The sequence below is a fragment of the Salmo salar genome, chromosome ssa20 (assembly GCF_905237065.1).
Source record: "Salmo salar chromosome ssa20, Ssal_v3.1, whole genome shotgun sequence".
Taxonomy (NCBI): domain Eukaryota; kingdom Metazoa; phylum Chordata; class Actinopteri; order Salmoniformes; family Salmonidae; genus Salmo; species Salmo salar.
In genome coordinates this window covers 29,110,015-29,135,441 of record NC_059461.1, presented here as the reverse complement: position 1 = coordinate 29,135,441, position 25,427 = coordinate 29,110,015, and the positions used below count along the sequence as shown (strand labels likewise).

The following is a 25,427-nucleotide window of genomic DNA, read 5'->3' as shown; positions in this document are numbered from 1 at the left end:
AAGTAAAAGTATAAATCATTTCAAATGCTTTATTTTAAGCAAACCAGATGGCACAGTTTTCTTGTTTTTATTTTATTTACGGCTAGCCAAGGTCACACTCCAACACTCGGACATAATTTACAAACAAAGCATTTGTGTTTAGTGAGTCCGACCGATCAGAGGCAGTAGGGAGGAGCAGGGACGTTCTCTTGATAAGTGTGTGAATTGGACCATTTTCCTGTCAATGTAACAAGTACTTTTGGGTGAGGGAAAATGTATGGAGTAAAAAGTACATTATTTTCTACAGGAATGTACTGAAGTAAAAGTTGGCAAAAATATAAAGTCCAGATACCCTCAAAAAATGACTTAAGTAAAAATACTTTAAAGTACTACTTAAGTACTTTACACCACTTGTTTTAGCCTAGGCAGCCGATTTGTGCATGGGCGTTATCGGCTGCCTAGGCTATAGTTATTTGCATGCATGATGGACAGACAAGTGTAGGGCGTGAAATGCGACTGAATTTGCGGATGGGGAGACGGCTGGAGGAGGCTTGGCTTGATGCGCTGGGCATTGTTACGACATGCATTATCAGAGTAAAGCCCACAGTATTATAGCTACGGAGGAGCGGCTTCTATGGAGGAACTTCGAATGCGTTTGAACTTCCGAGAGTTGGCTTACCTTCCACCAGAGCTACTGTAGCTAGCAAGCTTGTGTGTGCAGAGCGGCCCCAGAATTAAAAACACGTCTTACCTTTTTCATTTAATAAATCCAATGTGAAGCATAAACTGTAGTGTCCATTACTAGCATTGAAAAAGATAATACATTTTTCTCTAATTACAAATCTCTCCCTAATTCCTAAATCACACTTGTAACATCAGTAGGATACAGTAGCCTAAGCTTCGGAGGGGGAGGTTGCCTACATGCCCGGAACGTCAATGTTATTAACTAGTTCCCATGTTTTTAAAATAACAGTTCTGTTCCGAAACAGTATATTACTTTCGTTCCTGTTCCCCAAAATGTTAATTTTTCTGTTACCTGAACCGTTTGCAACCACTGGTTGTGACCTTAACTAGATTTTGTACAGTGTGTAAACTACACAGATTTTTTTCTGAGAACGTACTTTCTTCTGGTAATGCAATTTTGGATTTTAGCACTCAGTGATGCACGTATTCAGGAATGATATCCATGAGATACTATTTAAGGCCTGTCTTGCTTCCAAGTCTCAGCGGTTCAGTATGGGACATTCTACACTACAACATTCTGCAATTTAACTGCCACAAACCCCTCCACTTATGTAATGCAATGTATTTACTTTTAGTAGACAGGTGGACACATTACATATTTTCTTTTAAGGTTCATTCCACCACTTGACTCATGAAAACATTGTACACTTCAAAAATATAAACACATGTTAAGTGTTGGTTTCATGAGCTGAAGTAAAAGATCCCAGAAATGTTCCATATGCACAAAATGCAAATTTCTCTCCAATTATGTGCACAAATTTGTTTACATCCCTGTTAGTGAGCATTTCTCCTTTGCCAATATAATCCATCCACCTGACAGGTGTGGCATATCAAGAAGCTGATTAAACAGCATGATCATTACAAAGGTGCACTTTGTGCTGGGGACAGTAAAAGGTCACTCTAAAATCTGCAGGTTTGTCACACAACAATGCCACAGATGTCTACAGTTTTGAAGCAGCATGCAATTGGCATGCTGACTGCAGGAATTTCCACCAGAGCTGTTGCCATAGAATTACATTTTCATCTCTCTACCATAAGCTGCCTTCAACGTCATTTTAGAGGATTTGGCAGTATGTCCAACCGGCCTCACAACCGCAGACCATGTGTATGGTGTCGTGTGGGCGAGGGGTTTGCTGATGTCCAAGTTGTGAACAGAGTACCCCATGGTGGCGGTGAGATTATGGGCAGGCATAAGCTACGGACAACGAACACGATTGCGTTTTATCAATGGCAATTTGAATGCACAGAGATACCGTGTAAACAAAATCCTGAAGCCCATTGTGTCATTCATCAGCCGCCATCACCTCATGTTTCAGCATTGTTACACGGCCCCATGTCGCAAGGATCTGTACACAATTCCTGGAAACTGAAAATGTCCCAGTTCTTCCATGGCATGCATACTCACCAGACATCACCCATTGAGCATGTTTGTGATGCTCTGGATCGACGTGTTCGACAGCGGGTTCCAGTTCCTGCCAATATCCAGAAACTTCGCACAGCCATGGAAGAGGAGTGGGACAACATTCCACAGGCCACAATCAACAGCCTGATCAACTCTATGCAAAGGAGATGTGTTTTGCTGCATGAGGCAAATGGTGGTCACACCAGATGGACAAATTTTCTGATCTAGGCCCCTACGTTTTTTTAAGGTATCTGTGACCAACAGATGCATAACTGTATTCCTAGTCATGTGAAAACCATAGATCCCGGCCTAATACATTTATTTTCTTATATGAACTGTAACTCAGTAAAATCTTTGGAATTGTTGCATGTCGCATTTTATATATTTTTTCAGTATACATAAAACATATTGTCCTCTGTTCCTGGCATCTACTGTGTGTCTGTAGCATCCTAAAAGGGAAACAGAAAATTAAAGTGTCCATGTTGGGGAGTGTTTACCAAAAGTGGGTTATGGCCATTCCCTCTTGGGTGGGGATTAGAAACTGGGTTGATTCTGTCTATTTGATGGGACACAATTTTGTTAAGGGTTTAGGTGGGTCAAAATAGTATAGAATAGCAGGAAATTGGCTCAGCGATTCATGAAAATCCTTGTCCGACAGGGAAACGTTTTTATTTATTTTTGCATTATTTGAGCTAAATATTTAAGTCTAGGGGAATTTTATAAGGGAAAAAATTAGTTTGGGGTATTTTCTAAACACTTTCAATATTCATTTCCATGTCGGCTCTATGCTTGGAAATGCCCTTGTCCAGAGCAAAGGATCCCAATTTCAAACTCTCGAAAAAAGTGTTTTAAAATAAAAACTGGCAATAATTAATATTAACTGGAAAATGATCTTATATAGTTTCTTGCAATAGCCCTCTGTGACTTCAAAAAAGTTCTCTCAAAACTGTGTTTCCTAAAAGATGTGTCTGGAGATTTGGTCAATTTGTCTAAAATCTTAAATTAATCAGGAACGGGCAAGCAGTGTTGCGGATATTCTGGGGACCCCTTATTCATGTCTTCATTACATGGAGAGAGATGCCACACCTGTCAGGTGGATGGATTATCTTGGCAAAGGAGAAATGCTATAGGTTTTCAGCTCGTGAAACATGGGACCAACACTTTACATGTTGCGTTTTTATATTTTTGTTCAGTATAATTTAGAACAACTAAAGTGTAATGATGAGTTTGTTATGCATATTTATCAGCTTTGGCGTTTAATAATTTGACCGTGTAACTTGCAAGTTGATACCATTCTCTCTTACATTTTACTTTGTAAAAATAAGCTGTTACAGGACTGTTTTATTTACTGTAACTCTTTTACTAATTGAATGTATTTTAGTGTTGCAGTAGACCTTTTAGAATAATGCAAAAACATTTCCTTGACTATATCCAAGTTGATGAGCAGGAAACAAATGATGCCAGTCAGCCTGCACAGCCACCCCATCGAAAGTAATTTCACACATAATAAGAGTTAGACAAGAAGATTAAATTGACAATAGGCTATCAGTTTTGAAATTGTACTTGAAGAGATGGGCATGTCTTGGTATTGACAGATGCAGGGAAAGGAGCATCACTTTTTGAAATCCTCTTTCAGGTTCATATGCAGGTAAAACATTTAGATTACTATATAGTATCAGAAATATGATATTCTGTAGTTTCTATGACGCTTTGTCAATTAACTTTCAAAATTCAAGAGGTGCAGCTGTATTTCCAATTGTAACTTTTTCCAAGAATGTCCGTGCTGTCTATGCATTCTGCACGTGTACACTCGCACGGCAGCATTGCTCTGGCTACTAAGCAAAAACTTGTAACATAATAAACTTAATTTTAATATGCTATTCTCTCGTCAATGGCTGAAGGGGCGATAGAAACTGATAATAGTGCATGTGATTTCAATGCACTGAATGGTGATGAGGGTGAAGAGTGTGATTTGAATTTAGAATAATAATAAATGTAGTGTAATGAAGAATTGTGGGTGGTCTAATTATTTTATTATGGAAGGCTGGAAATTGTATATAGTTTCCCCTCATAGTCGAATCCGACATTGAGTACAACCTACAATGTGTGTAGTTCACAATGGCAAGCCAAACCAAACAAATGGACGCACTGACAGCATTGCAAATGCTGCAGAATTTCGATGAGTTGGAGTCGGATGGAGGATCGGATATTGAGCTTTAAATCGACGTTGAGTCTTAATCTGATTTTTTTTTACAACTCTCTTTATTGGCATTTTCTTTCAGTTACAATAATGTTTGAAATACATTACATTGCACATGTTTTTATACATTCGATATACCATGGGAACATGCTTTTTAAATGAGGTAGGAATGTATTAGCTCATACGAAAATATAAAATGCTTAAGTAATATTTTCATGACAAAACATACATTAGGAACAAGGTGCACAAAGAAAATAAAAACATAACATGGCTAGTCTTCACAACGAATAGTAAAATTATAATAGTAAGACAGGCTAATATTAAACACTAACAAAGGTAGATCAATTAAATACAAAGCTTAGGTAGGCAGTTTACTGTAGAGGGAAATTGTAGTGTCTCTACATAGGTAAAGAAAGGTTGCCACATTCGGTAGAATTTGTCAGAAGAACCCGTAGGGTAAATTTTATCTTCTCCAATTTACTAAAGTGTAAGACATCCAAAATGAGGGAGGGGTGGGCGACTTCCACAGAAGTAAAATCAACCTTTTTGCCAACAAAGGCTATAAAGTCAGATGTGTATTTTGGTAATGTTATAGTATCAGGTATTACCCCAAATAATGATGTTATGGCAGTAGTAGCAAAAGGCACTTGTAATACTTGAGATATGGTATCAAAGATGACAAAGTTTTAATAGCTGCAAATGAAGGATTGTGAAGAGTACATTTGATCATAGCTATAAGAAATAATACCTTTTACTGTTGGGGACGGTGTGAAAAATGCATCAGTGGGAGGGCCCACAGGAAGCGTGGGGAATTGAGAGGTCATGTCACGGACAAGCTGCACATTTGTAGATATCTAAAGAAATGACTATTCGGAAGATGGATTTCAGCTGAGTTGTTGGAACGATGCAAACGTGCTGTCAATATACAAATCATTGAATGATTTGATGCCCAGGCTGAACCACACGGAGAAGGTCTATCTACTAGGGATGGATGGAAAATGTGATTTCTGAGCAGAGGGGCCTTTAATGAATAGGTTTGCAAACCAAAGTGACGTCTAAACTGGTTCCAGATCTTGAGTGATTTTAACTAAAATGTTTTTGGTATAACTTGAAGTAGCAGAATAGATAGGGGAATATACCAAAGCAGCCAGTGAGGATGTCGTACATGAGGAAGATTTTATTACATTTTACATTTACGTCATTTAGCAGACGCTCTTATCCAGAGCGAATTACAAATTGGTGCATTCACCTTATGATATCCAGTGGAACAATCACTTTACAATAGTACGTCTATATCTTTTGGGGGGGGGTTAGAAGGATTACTTTATCCTATCCCAGGTATTCCTTAAAGAGGTGGGGTTTCGGGTGTCTCCGTAAGGTGGCGATTGACTCCGCTGTCCTGGAGTCGTGAGGGAGCTTGTTCCACCATTGGGGTGCCAGAGCAGCGAACAGTTTTGACTGGGCTGAGCGGGAACTGTGCTTCCACAGAGGTAGGGAGGCGAGCAGGCCAGAGGTGGATGAACGCAGTGCCCTTCTTTGGGTGTAGGGACTGATCAGAGCCTGAAGGTACGGAGGTGCCGTTCCCCTCACAGCTCCGTAGGCAAGCACCATGGTCTTGTAGCAGATGCGAGCTTCAACTGGAAGCCAGTGGAGAGAGCGGAGGAGCGGGGTGACGTGAGAGAACTTGGGAAGGTTGAACACCAGACGGGCTGCGGCATTCTGGATGAGTTGTAGGGGTTTAATGGCACAGGCAGGGAGCCCCGCCAACAGCGAGTTGCAGTAATCCAGACAGGAGATGACAAGTGCCTGGATTAGGACCTGCGCCACTTCCTGTGTGAGGCAGGGTCGTACTCTGCGAATGTTATAGAGCATGAACCTACAGGATCGGGTCACCGCCTTGATGTTAGCGGAGAACAACAGGGTGTTGTCCAGGGTCACGCCAAGGCTCTTAGCACTCTGGGAGGAGGACACAATGGAGTTGTCAACCGTGATGGCGAGATCATGGAACGGGCAGTCCTTCCCCGGGAGGAAGAGCAGCTCCGTCTTGCCGAGGTTCAGCTTGAGGTGGTGATCCGTCATCCACACCGATATGCCTGCCAGACATGCAGAGATGCGATTCGCCACCTGGTTATCAGAAGGGGGGAAAGGAGAAGATGAATTGTGTGTCGTCTGCGTAGCAATGATAGGAGAGACCATGTGAGGACCATGCTGGAATGAGATGTGGGGTACCTGCATGAATCCAGTACTGGATTACATGGAAGTTGGCAGCCCAATAATATAACTGGAAATTAGGTAGGCCTATGCCCCCTAAGGGTTTAGGTCTTTGAGGGAACACCTTGAGGATCCTTGGATTTTTGTGTGAAATGATCCCATCGAGTTTGTAGAAAAAATATTTGGGAATTAAAGTAGGTATACATTGAAAAAGGTAGGAGAATTTAGGAAGGGTATTAATTTTAACCAAATTAATACGACCTGCTAATGATAGGGGGAGTAGTGACCATTGTTCAAAATCTTTCTCCACCCTTCAGTAAAAAAGGTTATCAAATTTGTCTGTGACATGTACATTTGTTGAGAACTAGTCTGAAAGGCAATGTGTGTAATGGATATTTACGAGCTTCCACATTTAGAGGGACAAGCTTGCTCTTATTCAGATTTAACCTCTTGCATCTAGACGTTCCGCTAGCGGAACCCCTAGCCAACAGCCAGTGGCATCGCATGGCGCGAAATACAAAACCAACTAAAATACCACAATTCAATTTTCTCAAACAATCAACTATTTTACACCATTTTAAAGATAAGACTCTCGTTAATCTAACCACATTGTCCGATTTCAAAAAGGCTTTACAGCGAAAGCAAGACATTAGATTGTCAGGAGAGTACTCATCCAAAAATAGTCACACAGCCATTTTCAAAGCAAGCATATATGTCACAAAAACCCAAACCACAGCTAAATGCAGCACTAACCTTTGATGATCTTCATCAGATGACACTCCTAGGACATTATGTTATACAATACATGCATGTTTTGTTCAATCAAGTTCATATTTATATCAAAAACCAGCTTTTTACATTAGCATGTGATGTTCAGAACTAGCATACCCATCGCAAACTTCCGGGGAATTTACCTAATTACTCATGATAAACGTTGACAAAATACATAATTATTTTAAGAATTATAGATACAGAACTCCTTTATGCAATCGCTATGTCAGATTTTAAAATAGTTTTTTGGTGAAAGCACATTTTGCAATATTCTGAGTACATAGCTCAGCCATCACGGCTAGCTAGTTTGACACCCACCAAGTTTGGGGCAACCTAAACTCAGAATTACTATTAGAAAAATTGGATTACCTTTGCTGTTCTTCGTCAGAATGCACTCCCAGGACATATACTTCAACAACAAATGTTGTTTTGGTTCCAAATAATCCATAGTTATATCCAAATACCTCCGTTTTGTTCGTGCGTTCAGGTCACTATCCGAAGGGTAACGCGCGAGCGCATTTCGTGACAAATTTCAAAATATTCCATTACCGTACTTCGAAGCATGTCAAACGCTGTTTAAAATCAATTTTTATGCTTTTTTTCTCGTAAAAATAGCGATAATATTCCAACCAGACAACATTGTATTCATTCAAAGAGGAAAAGAAAAAAATGGAGAAGTCTCGTGAACGCGCATCTCCAGACTCACTGTCCCCAGGCAGGCCACTTAGAACTCTGCTGCTGTACTTTGCCCAGAGACAGGAGTCACGTCATTCCACTTTCTGAACGCTTTAGAGAGCCAATGGAAGCCTTAGAAAGTGTCACGTAACACCACAGATGCTGTAATTTCGCTAGAGATGCAACAGAAGGACTACAAATTGTCAGACAGGGCACTTCCTGTATGGAATCTTCTCAGGTTTTTGCCTGCCATATGAGTTCTGTTATACTCACAGACACCATTCAAACAGTTTTAGAAACTTCAGAGTGTAGAAAACACTCTAAAGTTTCTAAAACTGTTTGAATGGTGTCTGTGAGTATAACAGAACTCAAATGGCAGGCAAAAACCTGAGAAGATTCTGTACAGGAAGTACCCTGTCTGACCATTTCTTGGCCTTCTTTGTCATCTCTATCCAAAACAAAGGATCTCTGCTGTAACGTGACATTTTCTAAGGCTCCCATAGGCTCTCAGAAGGCGCCAGAACGTTGAATGATGACTTTGCAGTCTCTGGCTGAAAAACAGTAGCGCATTTGGTAAGTGGTCGATCTGAGAACAATGAGACGGGTGCGCGCGTGCACGAGACGACTCCATTTTCAACTTTGAGTCTTTGAACGAAAACAGGGTTTCCCGGTCGGAATATTATCGCTTTTTTTACGAGAAAAATCGCATAAAAATTGATTTTAAACAGCGCTTGACATGCTTCGAAGTACGGTAATGGAATATTTGGAATTTTTTTGTCACGACACGCGTCCGCGCGTTACCCTTCGGATAGTGTCTTGAACGCATGAACAAAACACCGCTATTTGGATATAACTATGGATTATTTGGAACCAAACCAACATTTGCTATTGAAGTAGAAGTCCTGGGAGTGCATTCTGACGAAGAACAGCAAAGGTAATCCAATTTTCCTTATAGTAAATCTGAGTTTGGTGAGTACCAAACTTGGTGGGTGTCAAATTAGCTAGCCCGTGATGGCGAGCTATCTACTCAGAATATTGCAAAATCGGACACCGCGATTGCATAAAGGAGTTCTGTATCTATAATTCTTAAAATAATTGTTAGGTATTTTGTGAACGTTAATCGTGAGTAATTTAGTAAATTCACCGGAAGTGTTCGGTGGGAATGCTAGTTCTGAACGTCACATGCTAATGTAAAAAGCTGGTTTTTGATATAAATATGTACTTGATTGAACAAAACATGCATGTATTGTATAACATAATGTCCTAGGAGTGTCATCTGATGAAGATCATCAAAGGTTAGTGCTGCATTTAGCTGTGGTTTTGGTTTTTGTGACATATTCTACCTTGAAAAATGGGTGTCTGATTATTTCTGGCTGGGTACTCTGCTGACATAATCTAATGTTTTGCTTTCGTTGTAACGCCTTTTTGAAATCGCACAGTGTGGTTAGATAAAGGAGAGTCTTGTTTTTAAAATGGTGTAAAATAGTCATATGTTTGAAAAATTGAAGTTTTCGGATTTTCGAGGAGTTTGTATTTCGCGCCACGCCCAATCATTGGATATTGGAGTGGTGTTCCGCTAGCGGAACGTCTAGATGTAAGAGGTTAGCACAATGAGTAAGGATATATCGGTGTTTGAAATATGGAGAAGCAGGTTCAGTATAAAGTGAGACCCTCTGTTTGATGTCACCTCTTAACCTCTTGGGGCTAGGTGGGACGCTAGCGTGCCACCCGTGGTGCACTCCATCAACAGCAGGTGCATTTCAAGAGCGGCAAATTTGAATCCAAATAAATGTCAAAATTCAAATTTTTCAAACATTCAACTATTTTACACCATTTGAAAGATAAACATCTCCTTAATCCAACCACATTTTACGATTTCAAAAAGGTTTTACGGCGAAAGCATAAATTTAGAGTATGTTAGGAGAGTACATTTACAATAGTTGTGTGTAATGTTTTGTCAAGTCAAAGACAGGGTCACCAAAACCGATAAAACCAGCTAAAATTATGCACCAACCTTTTACAATCTCCATCAGATGACACTCCTAAGACATTATGTTACACAATGCATGCATTTTTAGTTCCATCAAGTTGATATTTATATCCAAAAACAGCATTTTACTATGGCATTGTGTTGAGGAAATCGTTTTCTCTCAAATAACCGCGGTCAAGTCAGCGTAACAAATTAAATAATTAAAATTAGAAAACATTGGTAAAATATTATATTGTCATTTAAAGAATTATAGATTTACATCTCTTGAACGCTAATGCAACTTGCCAGATTTAAAAATAACTTTACTGGGAAATCACAATTTGCAATAATCTGAGCACTGCGCCCAGAAAAATACGCTATGCGATACAGACTAGACGTCATGTTTGGGAGATCTAAAATCGAAAATACTATGTAAATATTCCATTACCTTTGATTATCTTCATCAGATGGCACTTCCAGGAATCACAGGTCCATAACAAATGTAGTTTTGTTCAAAAAAGCTCATAATTTATGTCCAAATATCTCCGTCTCGTTAGCACATGATGTAAGCCAGCCGGACTTCTCGTCATGAACGAGGGGGAAAAAATATATTTCCGTTCGTTCAAACATGTCAAACGTTGTATAGCATAAATCATTAGGGCCTTTTTTAACCAGAACATGAATAATATTCAAGGTGGACGAATGCATAGTCTTTTATAACGTATTGGAACGAGGGTACCCAACATGAACTCGCGCCAGGTGTCTAATGGGACATCATCGTTCCATGGCTCTTGTTCGGTCAGATCTCCCTCCAGAAGACTCAAAACACTTTGTAAAGGCTGGTGACATCTAGTGGAAGCAATAGGAAGTGCCAAAATATTCCTAAACCCCTGTGTTTTTCAATGGGATAGGTTTAAAGTCAATACAACACATCAGGTATCCACTTCCTGTCAGAAAATGTCTCAGGGTTTTGCCTGCCAAATGAGTTCTGTTATACTCACAGACACCATTCAAACAGTTTTAGAAACTTTAGAGTGTTTTCTATCCATATATAATAAGTATATGCATATTCTAGTTACTGGGTAGGATTAGTAACCAGATTAAATCGGGTACATTTTTTTTATCCAGACGTGCAAATGCTGCCCCCTAGACCCAACAGACCCAACGCCTGGTGGCGTAGTGTGTTACTGATGGTAGGCTTTGTTACTTTGGTCCCAGCTCTCTGCAGGTCATTCACTAGGTCCCCCCGTGTGCTTCTGGGATTTTTGCTCACCGTTCTTGTGATCATTTTGACCCCACGGGGTGAGATCTTGCGTGGAGCCCCAGATCGAGGGAGATTATCTGCTCCCACAGTTGATTTCTTCAAACCAAGCTGCTTACCTATTGCAGATTCAGTCTTCCCAGCCTGGTGCAGGTCTACAATTTTGTTTCTGGTGTCCTTTGACAGCTCTTTGGTCTTGGCCATAGTGGAGTTTGGAGTGTGACTGTTTGAGGTTGTGGACAGGTGTCTTTTATACTGATAACAAGTTCAAACAGGTGCCATTAATACAGGTAACGAGTGGAGGACAGAGGAGCCTCTTAAAGAAGAAGTTACAGGTCTGTGAGAGCCAGAAATCTTGCTTGTTTGTAGGTGACCAAATACTTATTTTCCACCATAATTTGCAAATAAATTCATTAAAAATCCTACAATGTGATTTTCTGGATATTTTTTCTTCACATTTTGTCTGTCATAGTTGACGTGTACCTATGATGAAAATTACAGGCCTCTCTCATCTTTTTAAGTGGGAGAACTTGCACAATTGGTGGCTGACTAAATACTTTTTTGTCCCACTGTACAGTGGCTTGCAAAAGTATTCACCCCCCGTGGCATTTTTCCTATTTTGTTGCCTTACAACCTGGAATTTAAAATGTTTTTTGGGGGGGGTTTGTATCATTTGATTTACACAACATGCCTACCACTTTGAAGATGCAAAATATTTTTTGGGTGTGAAACAAACAAGAGATAAGACAAAAAAATTACTTGAACGTGCATAACTATTTACTCCCCCCAAAGTCAGTACTTTGTAGAGCCACCTTTTGCAGCAATTACAGCTGCACGTCTCTTGGGGTATGTCTCTATAAGCTTGGCACATCTAGCCACTGGGATCTTTGCTCATTCTTCAAGGCAAAACTGCTCCAGCTCCTTCAGGTTGGATGGGTTCCGCTGGTGTACAGCAATCTTCAAGTCATACCACAGATTCTCAATTGGATTGAGGTCTGGGCGTTGACTAGGCCATTCCAAGACATTTAAATGTTCCCCTTAAACCACTCGAGTGCTGCTTTAGAAGTATGCTTAGGGTCATTGTCTTGCTGGAAGGTGTACCTCTGTCCCAGTTTCAAATCTCTGGAAGACTGAAACAGGTTTCGCTCAAGAATGTCCCTGTATTTAGCGCCATCCATCATTCCTTCAATTCTGACCAGTTTCCCAGTCCCTGCCGAGGAAAAACATCCCCACAGCATGATGCTGCCATCACCATGCTTCACTGTGGGGATGGTATTCTCGGGGTGATGAGAAGTGTTGGGTTTGCGCCAGACATAGCATCTTCCTTCATGGCCAAAAATATACATTTTACTCTCATCTGAACAGAGTACCTTCTTCCATATGTTTGGGTTGTCTCCCACGTGCCTTTTGGCGAACACCAAACATGTTTGCTTATTTTTTTTCTTTAAGCAATGGCTTTTTTCTGGCCACTCTAACGTAAAGCCTAGCTCTGTGGAGTGTACGGCTTAAAATGGTCCAATGGACAGATACTCCTATCTCTGCTGTGGAGCTTTGCAGCTCCTTCAGGGTTATCTTTCATCTCTTTGTAGCCTCTCTGACTAATGCCCTCCTTGCCTGGTCCCTGAGTTTTGGTGGGAGGCCCTCTCTTGGCAGTTTGGTGGTGGTGCCATATTCTTTCCATTTAAAAAAAAAAATGGATTTAATGGTGCTCCGTGGGATGTTCAAAGTTTCAGATATTTTTTTATAACCCAACCCTGATCTGTACTTCTCCACAACTTTGTCCCCGACTTGTTTGGAGAGCTCCTTGATCTTGGTGCCCATTGCTTAGTGGTGTTGCAGACTCTGGGGCCTTTCAGAACAGGTGTGTGTGTGTATATATACTGAGATCATGTGACACTTAGATTGCACACAGGTGGACTTTATTTAACTAATTATGTGACTTCTGAAGGTAATTGGTTGCACCAGATCTTATTTAGGGGCTTCATAGCAAAGTGGTTGAATACATATGTACACACCATGTATTTTTTTTAACAAGTAATTTTTTTCACTTCACCAATTTGGACTATTTTGTGTATGTCCATTACATGAAATCCAAATAAAAATCCATATAAATTGCAGGTTGTAATGCAACAAAATAGGAAAAATGCCAAGGGGGATGAATACTTTTGCAAGGCACTGTAGGTCTCTTTTGAGCCCATCCAAAGCGTCTGTGAACTTCCTCAAACACCAACCTTATGCAATAGCTAGCCAGCCCTGAGAATAGGCTTTTCTTCCATTGTGCTGGTGTGTGCAGAAAGCCCTGGGCCCATGAATAACCCGCGTAGCGACTCCCCCTCTGGAGATTCTCTGTGTGGAGAGTCCTCTACAGAGTAATCCATTACACCGTGCAAACACCTGGTGATTCAGAGGATAAGATTACTGGCAGGCTGTGCTTGGTTCAGACCGGTCCAAGTTATCTATCTGGCTGCAAGAGTAATTCTGTTAATGCCCAGTCACATGGACTAGGCCTGGGTTCTCCCTCTGCTACCAAAGCTGACCTCACTAGGTTTGTGGCAGCACCGCCTTCGGCTAATCCACTGTTCCTGGCAATATTGATCACATATAGTTTTTCATGGGTTTTGAAGGAGTTTTCCACCTAGAGATCAGTTGACTTGCGAGTAGCCTGTTGGTTAGGTATCACAGAGCTCTTCCTGTTGACAAGGAGATGGTGTTATCTGTGTTAGAGAGAAAGGCAGGAGTTCTATGTCGGCAAATCCTCTCAAATTAGTTGAATGACGTGTGTGTGTGTGTGTTAGAGAAAAGAGGAGTGTCTTGACTTGACTTTAACCTCTATGGGCTAGGCGGGACGAATTCGTCCCACCTACGTAACAGCCACTTGAAGCCTGTGGCGCGATTTTCAAAACCTTAAAAATCCTATTACTTCAATTTCTCAAACATATGACTATTTTACAGCTATTTAAAGACAAGACTCTCGTTAATCTGACCACACTGTCCGATTTCAAAAAGGCTTTACAACGAAAGCAAAACATTAGATTATGTCAGCAGAGTACCAAGCCAGAAATAATCAGACACCCATTTTTCAAGCTAGCATATAATGTCACCAAAACCCAGAAGACAGCTAAATGCAGCACTCACCTTTGATGATCTTCATCAGATGACAACCCTAGGACATTATGTTATACAATACATGCATGTTTTGTTCAATCAAGTTCATATTTATATCAAAAACCAGCTTTTTACATTAGCATGTGACGTTCAGAACTAGCATACCCCGCGCAAACTTCCGGGGAATTCGCTAACATTTTACTAAATTACTCACGATAAACGTTCACAAAAAGCATAACAATTATTTTAAGAATTATAGATACAGACCTCCTCTATGCACTCGATATGTCCGATTTTAAAATAGCTTTTTGGTGAAAGCACATTTTGCAATATTCTAAGTACATAGCCCAGGCATCACGGGCTAGCTATTTAGACACCCGGCAAGTTTAGCACTCACCATAATCATATTTACTATTATAAAAGTTTGATTACCTTTTGTTGTCTTCGTCAGAATGCACTCCCAGGACTGCTACTTCAATAACAAATGTTGGTTTGGTCCAAAATAATCCATCGTTATATCCGAATAGCGGCGTTTTGTTCGTGTCAATACTGCCCCCTAGCCCTAACAGGTTAACATCAATCTGAAGACTAAATTCGCTTTTCAAGATACTTTACAGGTAATCAGCCGTACCAGTGATTGTCTTAGAGGTGAATTTATCGTCTCTACCTCGTGTTGAGATTCAACGTTCAGACCACTAATCGTGCAGTTGCAGCTCAACGCTTTGCTGGTCTAGTATGTTAATTTTTTAACCAAACATTTTATACAGTTTATTCGAAAGGGGTGGTTCCGTCAGGCTGACACGCTCTCTGACTGCACTCAGGGGCGTGACTTGTCACTTGTACAAAGTTATGTAAAACATTTCTTAGTTCTTCAAATCACATCCCTCTCTTAACAGAAACACTCAATTTTTCATATTACCTGCACATCACATGGGATTTAACTTTGTACATGTAGTGGGTATACTTTCCAAGTTACAGTATTTCCTTTATTGCATTTTTAATTCACAAATAACAAACAATATATCATTAGTGTTCTATAGATCACCTCTGACCATTCCCCACGTTCTATGTCAGGAATATTGTGCCAGTATTTGCTTTTGAACGTGTTCGAGTTTCACCGGGAAAAAGTATCTTGAAGCAAAGGACATTCCTTTTGTGAATGTTGGAGAGGGAGACCTGAATCTTCTCCACTTGATTTACAACAGGACGTGAGCTGTTAATCCCCACTAGTCACTTCCTCCTCCCCTCTGTTGGTGAGCGGGGGTCTGAGTGAAGTTATTCATTGCAAACCTGATCTATTTGGATTCTCATGGACAGTCATGACTTGAGTCTACCTCACACAATAACATAGACCTAATATCTACTCAACTCTTTCTAATGTTCTCCCTTCCTAACTCGCCCCAGACACACACATTACCATATGTGACACGAGTGTGGCGTGACTGACAGTAACACTGGTCTGTGTGGGACAGATGGAAATGGAAGTGAGTGACAGGCAGCAGTGGCCAGTCTTAAAGGAGAGAGATGGGCTGGTCCCTCCCCTGAGGTTAATGAGATTTGGGCAGAGCTATGTGCCAGGCTCACTGCCCTCCCTGCCCATGCTTGGCCCATGTGAGGAGCTCCCTGGCAGCGCTGCCTGGGAGTCAGTTGACTTGTTGGGTGGCATGCAGCCTCTGGCCCCTGCTAGCTAAGGAGATCAAGACATCCATTCTGAATTGTTGGCCGAAGTCCCTCTGTTTCCTTTTGTCTTTTGAACAAGTAGCTTTGCTGGTCCCAGAGAAGGGAAGAAAGAAAGCCATTCTGTGATGTCTTGGAGAGCAGGTTTCTGTTGGACAGCAGTATAAGATCCTGGATTAGGACCTTATTTTCTCCTGCTGAAGTGGAAACCTGTTGTTGCTCTGCAGCTGAGAACTAGAACAGACACATTGTTTGTTTGACTTCTTACAATTGATTAAGGATGGGAAATGATTTCATGCTGGGGAAGAACTCATGCTGAGAAAATAAAGTCCAGCATCTGAAATCCTCTGGATTTGTAACACTTCCGGCTATACAGTGTTTATGTGTGTGTGTGAGAGAGGAGGTTGAATTGTGTGTGAGTCCCTGAGAGAGGGGGAGGGGAGGTAGGACACAGCCCTCTGCCTCAAGCTGCGGTTGGACACTGCGCTGCAAGTCCTCTCAGGAGGCTGGAGCACTCAGACTTTGCTTTTCTTCACTGCTTTACTCAAACTGAGGGACTGGGGGAAATGTAGCCTATAGATAAATGGAGAGGGAAGGAGGTGTGCCACTACAGCGCAGCAGAAGGCAGCCGCCTACCTACATCACACAGATAAGACTGGGCTAAGTAACTGTCAGTCTGTCACCCAGGGATTGGGTCAGGACCTGAACATCCCTCTCTTTACATTCCTTTACTCCGACTCTTGGATCCAAAGAAGAGGGCTGTAGACGGGTCAGGCTAGATCTCTCTCCGGCCGGTCAACAGAATGCATCTGGTGTTGGAGTCCTCTCAGGAGGCTGTGCTGGAGATGCTGCCCTATTTTGTGGAGAACGCCGTGTTGACCCAGACCGAGATATGCCGCATGTGAGTTTAGTAGAGTGCTGCGAAGTTCTGAAATGGTACCCCATAGATAAATGGAGTGTGTGATCTACAAGAATAGAAATGCTGTTACATTTCCTAATTTAGCCTGACTTAGTATGTGTGGTTCTTAGACAGTAGTGCGCCCAGTGCTTCTTAGTTGTGTAGAATGGGAGGATGTGTATGACAGATAATACTCAGTGGTGTACAAATGCAATAAGGGGGTTCTGGGATGTTATTGTGTACTATGTCCTTTTTGGAACAATACCTGCTAACTTTTTCTGTGTAAAATGTCAAATAGCCTAGCTACTGGCTTGAAATTTCCATAGCTCAACAGAAGAGAAATCCAGTGTTAATTTCGTTAACAGAAATTGAGTGAAATATTCATCAAACACATATTTTTCAGTGGCAATTGACGAGACTGTAACGGACTAAATAGACCTAGAAAAAAAGGAACTAAACCAAAGTGATTTTTCATTTTAATTGACTAAGACGAGCCAAAATGATCTCTGCGACTAAAATCTGACTAAGTGGACTGGACAATAATTTTTGGAGAGATTGAGAGCTTTTCAGTGATGAGCACAATTAATATTAGCAGCACAGATGCACAGTTCTGTTAAGCAGTGGAAAGGATGCGTCACACCCGGAAAACACAGCCTACTGGTGAGCTGCAGGGAGCAAGCGATGAGTGTAGGTAGACAGGCTCTGCTCCGGCTCCAATTATACACACCGTGCAGACGACACTCTTGCGTCACTTTAGCTAACCAGACACCACCAACCTTCTAGTACCTACACAAGCTGCTTTACGAAGTAAAAAAACGGCATTAAGTTTAATGGTAAAAGTCTTGCTGTTTTTTTCTCTCCCCTGAGTAGGCTATAGAAAAGTAGTCTCTTTGAATTTCTAGTCTCGATCAACCCTCCTACTTTTTCCACTGCATTTCATATACAGGTCCTGTAGATACATTTCCATCTTTTCCTCAGAAAAAACGGTTTGATTCTAGCCAGTAGGCTACCGTTAAAAAGACATGACCCGTACCGGTGCTACATTATTTATTTCTATTGTATAATGGCGCGGTGCATTTTACATTCATAAAGCATATCGCAGGCCGTTCTAAAACCAGGCTACTTGTGCACTGGACCGTTAATCATTTGTTTAGGCTACACCTTGTTCAGTCATGTTGCATCATTTGCTAGCTATAGCTTTACAACTTGAGGCACATTCAACACAACGCAATGTTTTGGAATGTTCAGATAGTAGTATGCAATGTAGAACAAACTTGCCTCTTACATGTTGAATAAGGAATAAAGTCTGCCCTATTCATGGATTTTCTATCTGCAATGTTTGAGAATTTTTCATCTCAACGTGGCCATGGTAACATTACCAGTAGCTAATATGCAAACATTTGGTGGCACAGAAAGAGGAGAAAAGGGATAGAAGACAATTCATTGACTAAATTCCTCTTGCCACTACGCTTTATTTGACTGGGTAAATAACTTTCATTTTTTTAAAGTTGCTGTGACCCAGTGACTTAGACTTGAACACATGGACCAGGAGTCGAGCACTGGGACTCAGACTTCAGCCATAGGGACTTGTGACTTGACCATTGGTGACTCGAACCTGAGCACAGGAGACTTGGGACTCGAGGTTTAGTGACTCGACTACATCATTGTGCGAAACAGTCATAAGCCCCCATTCTACTTTTGGACATCAATGTGGCTCTGGCGTCTGTGGAACGTTCATAACAGTGGCAATGACTTGACTGTGTGATGGAGGTGTGCAACCCATACTACTTTGCCAATAGCCTACTTTGTGGCACCATCTTGTGATTGTTCTCTCTCTCGCTCTCTCTGAACTTGTCTGTCTGTTTTGTATGTCATGTGCAGTATCTATCTATGTATGCTGAATTTGGAATTTACATTTACATGTTTTATTTAACTAGGCAGAATTCGTATATAATGTAATATTATTATTTTATCTTTGTCATATTTCTGCTGTTGGGAAGAGAATAGGATGTTATGCAGAAAAATGTTGTTAGGACAAGGCTATGTATGTTTTGTGCACATGGAAGATTTTATGTTTACTATACGATTATGAGGCAATACAAATGTGATGTGACTAAAATGAAAGGGCATTTAGTTGACTAAATCGTCCCACTGTTTTAGTAAGTTTGACAATAACTAGACAATCATTATTCAAAAATGACTAAATGTGAGTGCACTCAACAACAAAAAAAGAGTAGCCTAAATTAAAACAGGTCCGATCAAGTTCATGCACATGACAAGCCTGATACTAATAGTAGTCATTCATTTGTGATTGTATGAATTCTGCTCATTCAGAATCAAGAGCCTGTCTTTCCTGTCCTAGAAGAATAGGTACTCCATGGGATCATTGAGGCTATTTGGCAAGTCTCTGTGTCACTGTCTTTGTTTGCTGTGATAGCAGATATATTTTTAGCCCTGGTTTTAGTGGAGAAGCTGATAGCAGAGTGCCGGAGGCTCGGAGACACCAGGGCAGAGGCTAGTTAATTAGACTGTCTTGAGTGTGGTTCATGGTGGTGGACGTAGGGCTGGTAATTTACATGACAGGAGAGAAAGATTCACGTTCAGCACAGCCTCCGGTTTCTCACCGTGGTCTCTCACCGTGGTCTCTCACCGTGGTCTCTCACCGTGGTCTCTCACCGTGGTCTCTCACCGTGGTCTCTCACCGTGGTTTCTCACCGTGGTTTATGCATGCAGCCTATTTCAATTGATCATACAGCAGTGTACAGTTCATTTGGAAAGTATTCAGACCCCTTTTTCCACATTTTGTTACGTTACAGCCTTGTTCTAAAATGGATCAAATGAACATGTTTTCCTAATCAATCTACACACAATACCCCATAATGACAAAGCGAAAACAGGTTTTTAGACTTTTTTTTTGAAAATGTATTAAAAATAAAAACAGAAACATTATTTACATAAGTATTCAGACTTTTTGGTATTTGGTATTTTATTAGGATCCCCATTAGCTGTTGCAAAAGCAGCAGCTACTCTTCCAGGGGTCCACACCGAACATGAATCATAATACAGAACATCAATAGACAAGAACAGCTCAAGGACAGTACATACACTTTGCTATTAGAATCGAAATTGAGCTCCGGTGCATCCTGTTTCCATTGATCATCCTTGGAAGTTTCTACAACTTTGAGTCCACCTGTGGTAAATTCAATTGATTGGACATGATTTGGAAAGGAACACACCTGTCTATATAAGGTCCCACAGTTGACAGTGCATGTCAGAGCACAAACAAAGCTATGAGGTTGAAGGAATTGTCCGTAGGGCTCCGAGACAGGATTGTGTCGAGGCACAGATCTGGGGAATGGTACCAAAACATTTCTGCAGCGTTGAAGGTCCCAGAGAGAGTACAGAGAGATCCTTGATGGAAAAACTGCCTCAGAGCTCTCAGGACCTCAGACTGGATTCACCTTCCAACAGGACAACAACCCTAAGCACACAGCCAAGACAATGCAGGAGTGGCTTCAAGACAAGTCTCTGAATGTCATTGAGTTGCCCAGCCAGAGCCCTGACTTGAACCAGATTGAACATCTCTGAAGAGACATGAGAAAACCTGTGCAGTGACGCTCCTCATCCGACCTGACAGAGCTTGATAGGATCTGCAGAGAACAATGGGAGAAATTCCCCAAATACAGGTGTGCCAAGCTTGTAGCGTCATACCCAAGAAGACTCGAGGCTGTACTCGCTGCCAAAGGTACGTCAACAAAGTACTGAGTAAAGGGTCTGAATACTTATGTAAATGTATATTTCAGTTTTTATATTGAATACATTTGCAAATAATTCTTAACCTGTTTTTGCTTTGTCATTATGGGGTATTGTGTGCAGATTGAGGGAAAAAAACTATTGAATCCATTGTAGAATAAGGCTATAACGTAACAAAATGTGGAAAAAGTCAAGGGGTCTGAATATTTTCCGACTGCACTGTACTATTACTTATGTCCTCTGATGGCTGACCTCTGCCAAAATAAAATGAATCAAAGTGATTAAATAGAAGTTCTTAGTCACACTAAAACCAGCCATATAGTAATTTCAAAACTAGACCATTTTCTTTAAAGGAGGGTCAGTTATACCATAAGGACCCCTTATTCATGTCCTCATTACATGTGGTGCAACCAGACCACTCAAGTTATTTACTTTGGAATCACCCTGATCACAACCATAAACTATCAACTCCACCTGCCTTATAGATTAAGATAGAATATGAATATTTCCGTTTTTAAAAAGCTTATTTTACTTTGTCATTATGGGGTATTGTGTGTAGATTGAGTAATTATTTTTCCTTCATTTTAGAATAAGGCTGTATGTAACGTAACAAAATGTGGAAAAAGTCAAGGGGTCTCGATACTTTCCAAATGCAATGTATGTGCACTATCTAAAAGAGAATAGGAGAATTACTTTAATTTAGTTTTTTAGTAAGAGCGAAATACTGTAGTTTTACAATGCTATAGGGTTAATATAATGATATCCTGCCGAGATATCACAGGTTATGCTGAAGAAGGCTCCAAGTGATAGGCCAGATGGTTGAGGTATAAAAGTGTTTGAGGATTCTCTAGCACATACAGAGAGTCCTAAAGTTTGAAGGAGGTGCTCCATCTCCTATAGATTTAGCTAGATGCAGCTCTACCTCATATTCATCATTCCCTGACAGGAGCGCCTCCACACAGCCTAATAAATCTCAAAACAGGGTCATTTCAGCAAGCCATGACACCCACCATCTCAGATATATTTTCTGTAGTTAGAAACGGATACGATTAGAATTTCTGCAACATTTTGTTGAAATATAATTTAATCTCTGAGAAACTAAGCTAATTTATTGCATCCAAATTGTCCATTTTAATTGATCAAATTAATATAATATTCAATAAATGTAGTTCCTAACATCCTATTTGGACCAAACTTTTTCTTTAGAACAATGAGTAAGACATGAGGAATCCAAAGAAATGGCCAAAAGCCACACATGGACCCCCCCCCAATACCCCACACCCCACGCTAATCCTACCACAAGAACAAGTATATAGTTTCAGTTTTCCATGTCTGATAAGTAGTATGGAGCTGCAGCTCTGAGTTTTGTTTCTTCATCCTATGTAATGTATTCTCAGTGATTTATTTTTGTATTTTTTCAACAGCAAAAAAATCTCCCCCCTGTTAGGATGGGACATAAACCTATCAACGTCAATGACTAATTTCTCTGAACGGGGAAAAAACCACCCCCAAATTCACTGGGAATACATTACATAGGATAAAGAAATTATACTTTGAGCCACAGCTGCTCCATACTACTTGTCAGACATAGAGAACTGATACTATATAGTCGTTGTTAGGGTGGAATTGGAATGGGGTGTGGGTGATTCGTGGGTGGTTTTTGACCATGTTTTGGATTCGTCATGTCTAACTCATTATTCGATAAAAGTTTGGTCCAAATCGGATGTTAGGTACTATATTTATTTAATATTAATTAAAATGGCCTATATGGGTGCAATCAATTAGATTTAATTCCTCAGAGATCTAATATATTTCAACAAAATGTTGCAGGAATGCTATCTGTTTCTAACAACCGAAACGATTTCAGAACAATCTGCGATGGTGGGTGTCAAAACCCTCTTTCTTGTGTATTTTGAGGTGGAACGACCCAATGTGAAGGAGAGAAGCCAAAGTGAAACAAAAGTGCTTGTGATTAGCGGCCGGCCACTCCTATGGGCCCGTCACTGTGGAACGCTGTCTCTGTGGTGGGGGTGGGTGGCACAAAGCAGAGCCTGTTTCGGCGTTATCATATGCTTGGGCCAGGCCTCCTCCTCCTCGCCTGGAAACAGGAAGTCCAGTCAGGGACAGACAATCGGGGAGGGGGGTGGTGGAATGACTCTGGGATGGTTCTTGACCCTTACTGGGCTGAAATATGTGATCTCTGAATGTTTAGTTTTAAGTCAGACTTTTGCCATCGGTTGCTCAGAGGACGTTATTGTCTTACTTGAAATACTGATATATCGGTAGACATTTAACATGCGCCTATTCCATAGGCTCTGGTGTTGTCTAGTTTTCCTGTTTTTTGTTTTGTTCCTGTCGTTCTCATCGCACTTGTACGTGCCTGTTTGCTAGACTGCACATACAGGGTACATTGGGTATATGTTCCACCCTGCTGTCAGGTGGATTTACGAGCCTGGAGAGAGACTTATTCTGTAAGCACAGTGAAAGAGAATAATTGGCGCTAGCATAGAAAACAGCTTCAGCCCTCACTTTTCTTTCACCACCACCATGCCATATTAGTTATGTCACCTGCAGAATGCACAGGAACTCAATGAGAGGGTGGACATAATATCCTAGACAGGTGAGACTTGTAAATGGCGTGTGTAGCTCAGAGGAATGCATTACAAACTACTGCAGCTAATTATTCAGTCTGTTTTGCATTTGGCCGGGCTGGCAGAGACCTGACAGATCCCATCAGGATGCAGCAGCTTATGCAGGCCAGGGGAAAAGGCCAGATAAGCATTCAGGATCAAAGCTTGATTCATAGCTGCTGTAGGTTGAGGCTCCGGCTTCCTCTTATAACCTCTTTGGGATCGGTGTCCCGCTAGCGTTCCACTACGACAACATCCAGTGAAATTGCAGAGCGCGAAATTCAAAATACAAAAATCGTAATATTAAACTTTCATGAAAATACAAGTGTCTTACATCGTTTAAAAGCTTAACGTCTTGTTAATCCAACTGTGTTGTCAGATTTCAATAAGGCTTTACGGCGAAAGCATACCATGCGATTATCTGAGGACAGCGCCCCACATCAAAATACTTTTACAAACCAGCACAGGCGTCACAAAATCCCAAATAGCGATAAAATAAATCACTTACCTTTTTGAAGATCTTCCTCTGTTTACAATCCCAAGGGTCCCAGCTACACAATGAATGGTCATTTTGTTCGATAAAGCCCCTCTTAATATCCAAAAAAGTCCTTTTAGTTGGCGCCATTGATTTCATGAATCAACTCGTTCAACATGCATACAAACGAATCCAAAAAGTTACCGGTAAAGTTCATCCAAACAAGTCAAACGATGTTTCTAATTAATCCTCAGGTACTCTATCTAAATAAAATATACAATTTAAGGTGGAGAATAGTATGTTAAATAGGGAAGATGAATAACGAAGTGCACGTACCTCATTCATGCGCACAAAAGACTACTTTTCTAATGAGGGACACCTTGGAAAAACTACAACTACTTGTTCATTTTTCAAAAACAAGCTTGAAACCCTTCCTAAAGACTGTTGACATCTAGTGGAAGCCATAGGAACTGTCATCTGGGTCCTATGTATTTGTTTTTCCCATAGGCTATCATTGAAATGGCCTGTGACCTCAAACAAAACATTTTCCGGATGTACTTTCCTCGGGTTTTCGCCTGCCATATCAGTTCTGTTATACTCAGACATTATTTTAACAGTTTTAGAAACTTCAGAGTGTTTTCTATCCAATGCTACCAATTATATGCATAACCTAGCTTATGGGCCTGAGTAACAGGCAGTTTACTTTGGGCACGTCAGTCATCTGGAATTCAGGATACTGCCCCCTAGCTTTAAAAAGTGAAGAGGTTAAACTTGGCTTACTGCTGACCTTTTACAATTGGGTTTAGTGGCTGAAATACTGGGTGCCTGTCTGGGCCTCCTGACCTGGGCCACTTTTCTTGTCTGTCTTGTCCCAGGTATGAGTTATCTTCTCTCCCCATCTTCACTTTCTCTGTAACATGGCGCTCTAGAAGGTGTAAGGATTCTGTTATAGAACCGGAACAGTTTGACACACATATCACAGTGTTGAACTGTTGAGTGACCATGTGGCTCAGTCTGCCCACATTGTTGCATGATCCAGTTTCTAACGGCTCTCTCCATCTGTTGTTTTTCTAGCCTGAGCGAGAGCTTCTTCATGGTGAAGGGTGCTGCCCTCTTCCTGCAGCAGGGCAGCAGTCCTCAGGGCCAGAAAGCACATCCCCACCACAAACATGCAGGTGAGTACCTACCACACAACCAAAGGACAGGACCACATGGGCTGCCATGCAAAGTGGCTAAATGGTCCCAAGAGTGATAGAGTTTGAATTTTTGACATTACTCTATCCATCTTACAAACAGGGTTTTTGTGGTGGTTTTGTCGTGTACTTTGTTGTGTAGTCTGGTCTCCACTTTCTACCTGTTCTCCTGGAAAACTTGAGTGCACTTGAGTTGAGGTGTCTGGCTGATTTATTAGTATGTTCCAGACATGTGTAGCTTAGGCAGATTAGTGGTGAAGTAGGCCTACAATAGGCTATGTGGCTGCTGGTAGTGTTCAGTAGTAGGCCTACAATAGGCTATGTGGCTGCTGATCGTGTTCAGTAGTAGGCCTACAATAGGCTATGTGGCTGCTGGTAGTGTTCAGTAGTAGGCCTACTTGTGTTCCATATCAATCGAAACAGGACACTGAGGGTTTGTCATCTGGCAGTTATCAATGTTGTAGTCATGTATCCGAGAGTCTAT

The 25,427-nt window shown here is 41.1% G+C and overlaps 1 protein-coding gene across 1 annotated transcript in view; it reads left to right on the top strand.

The window, feature by feature from the left end:
- LOC106580311 (slingshot protein phosphatase 1a) overlaps nucleotides 1–25,427 on the top strand; it is a 59,183-nt gene that overhangs the window by 20,752 nt on the left and 13,004 nt on the right. Inside the window, 1 exon segment of the mRNA XM_014161183.2 lies at nucleotides 24,825–24,925. Coding sequence (XP_014016658.2) covers nucleotides 24,825–24,925 — 101 coding nt within the window.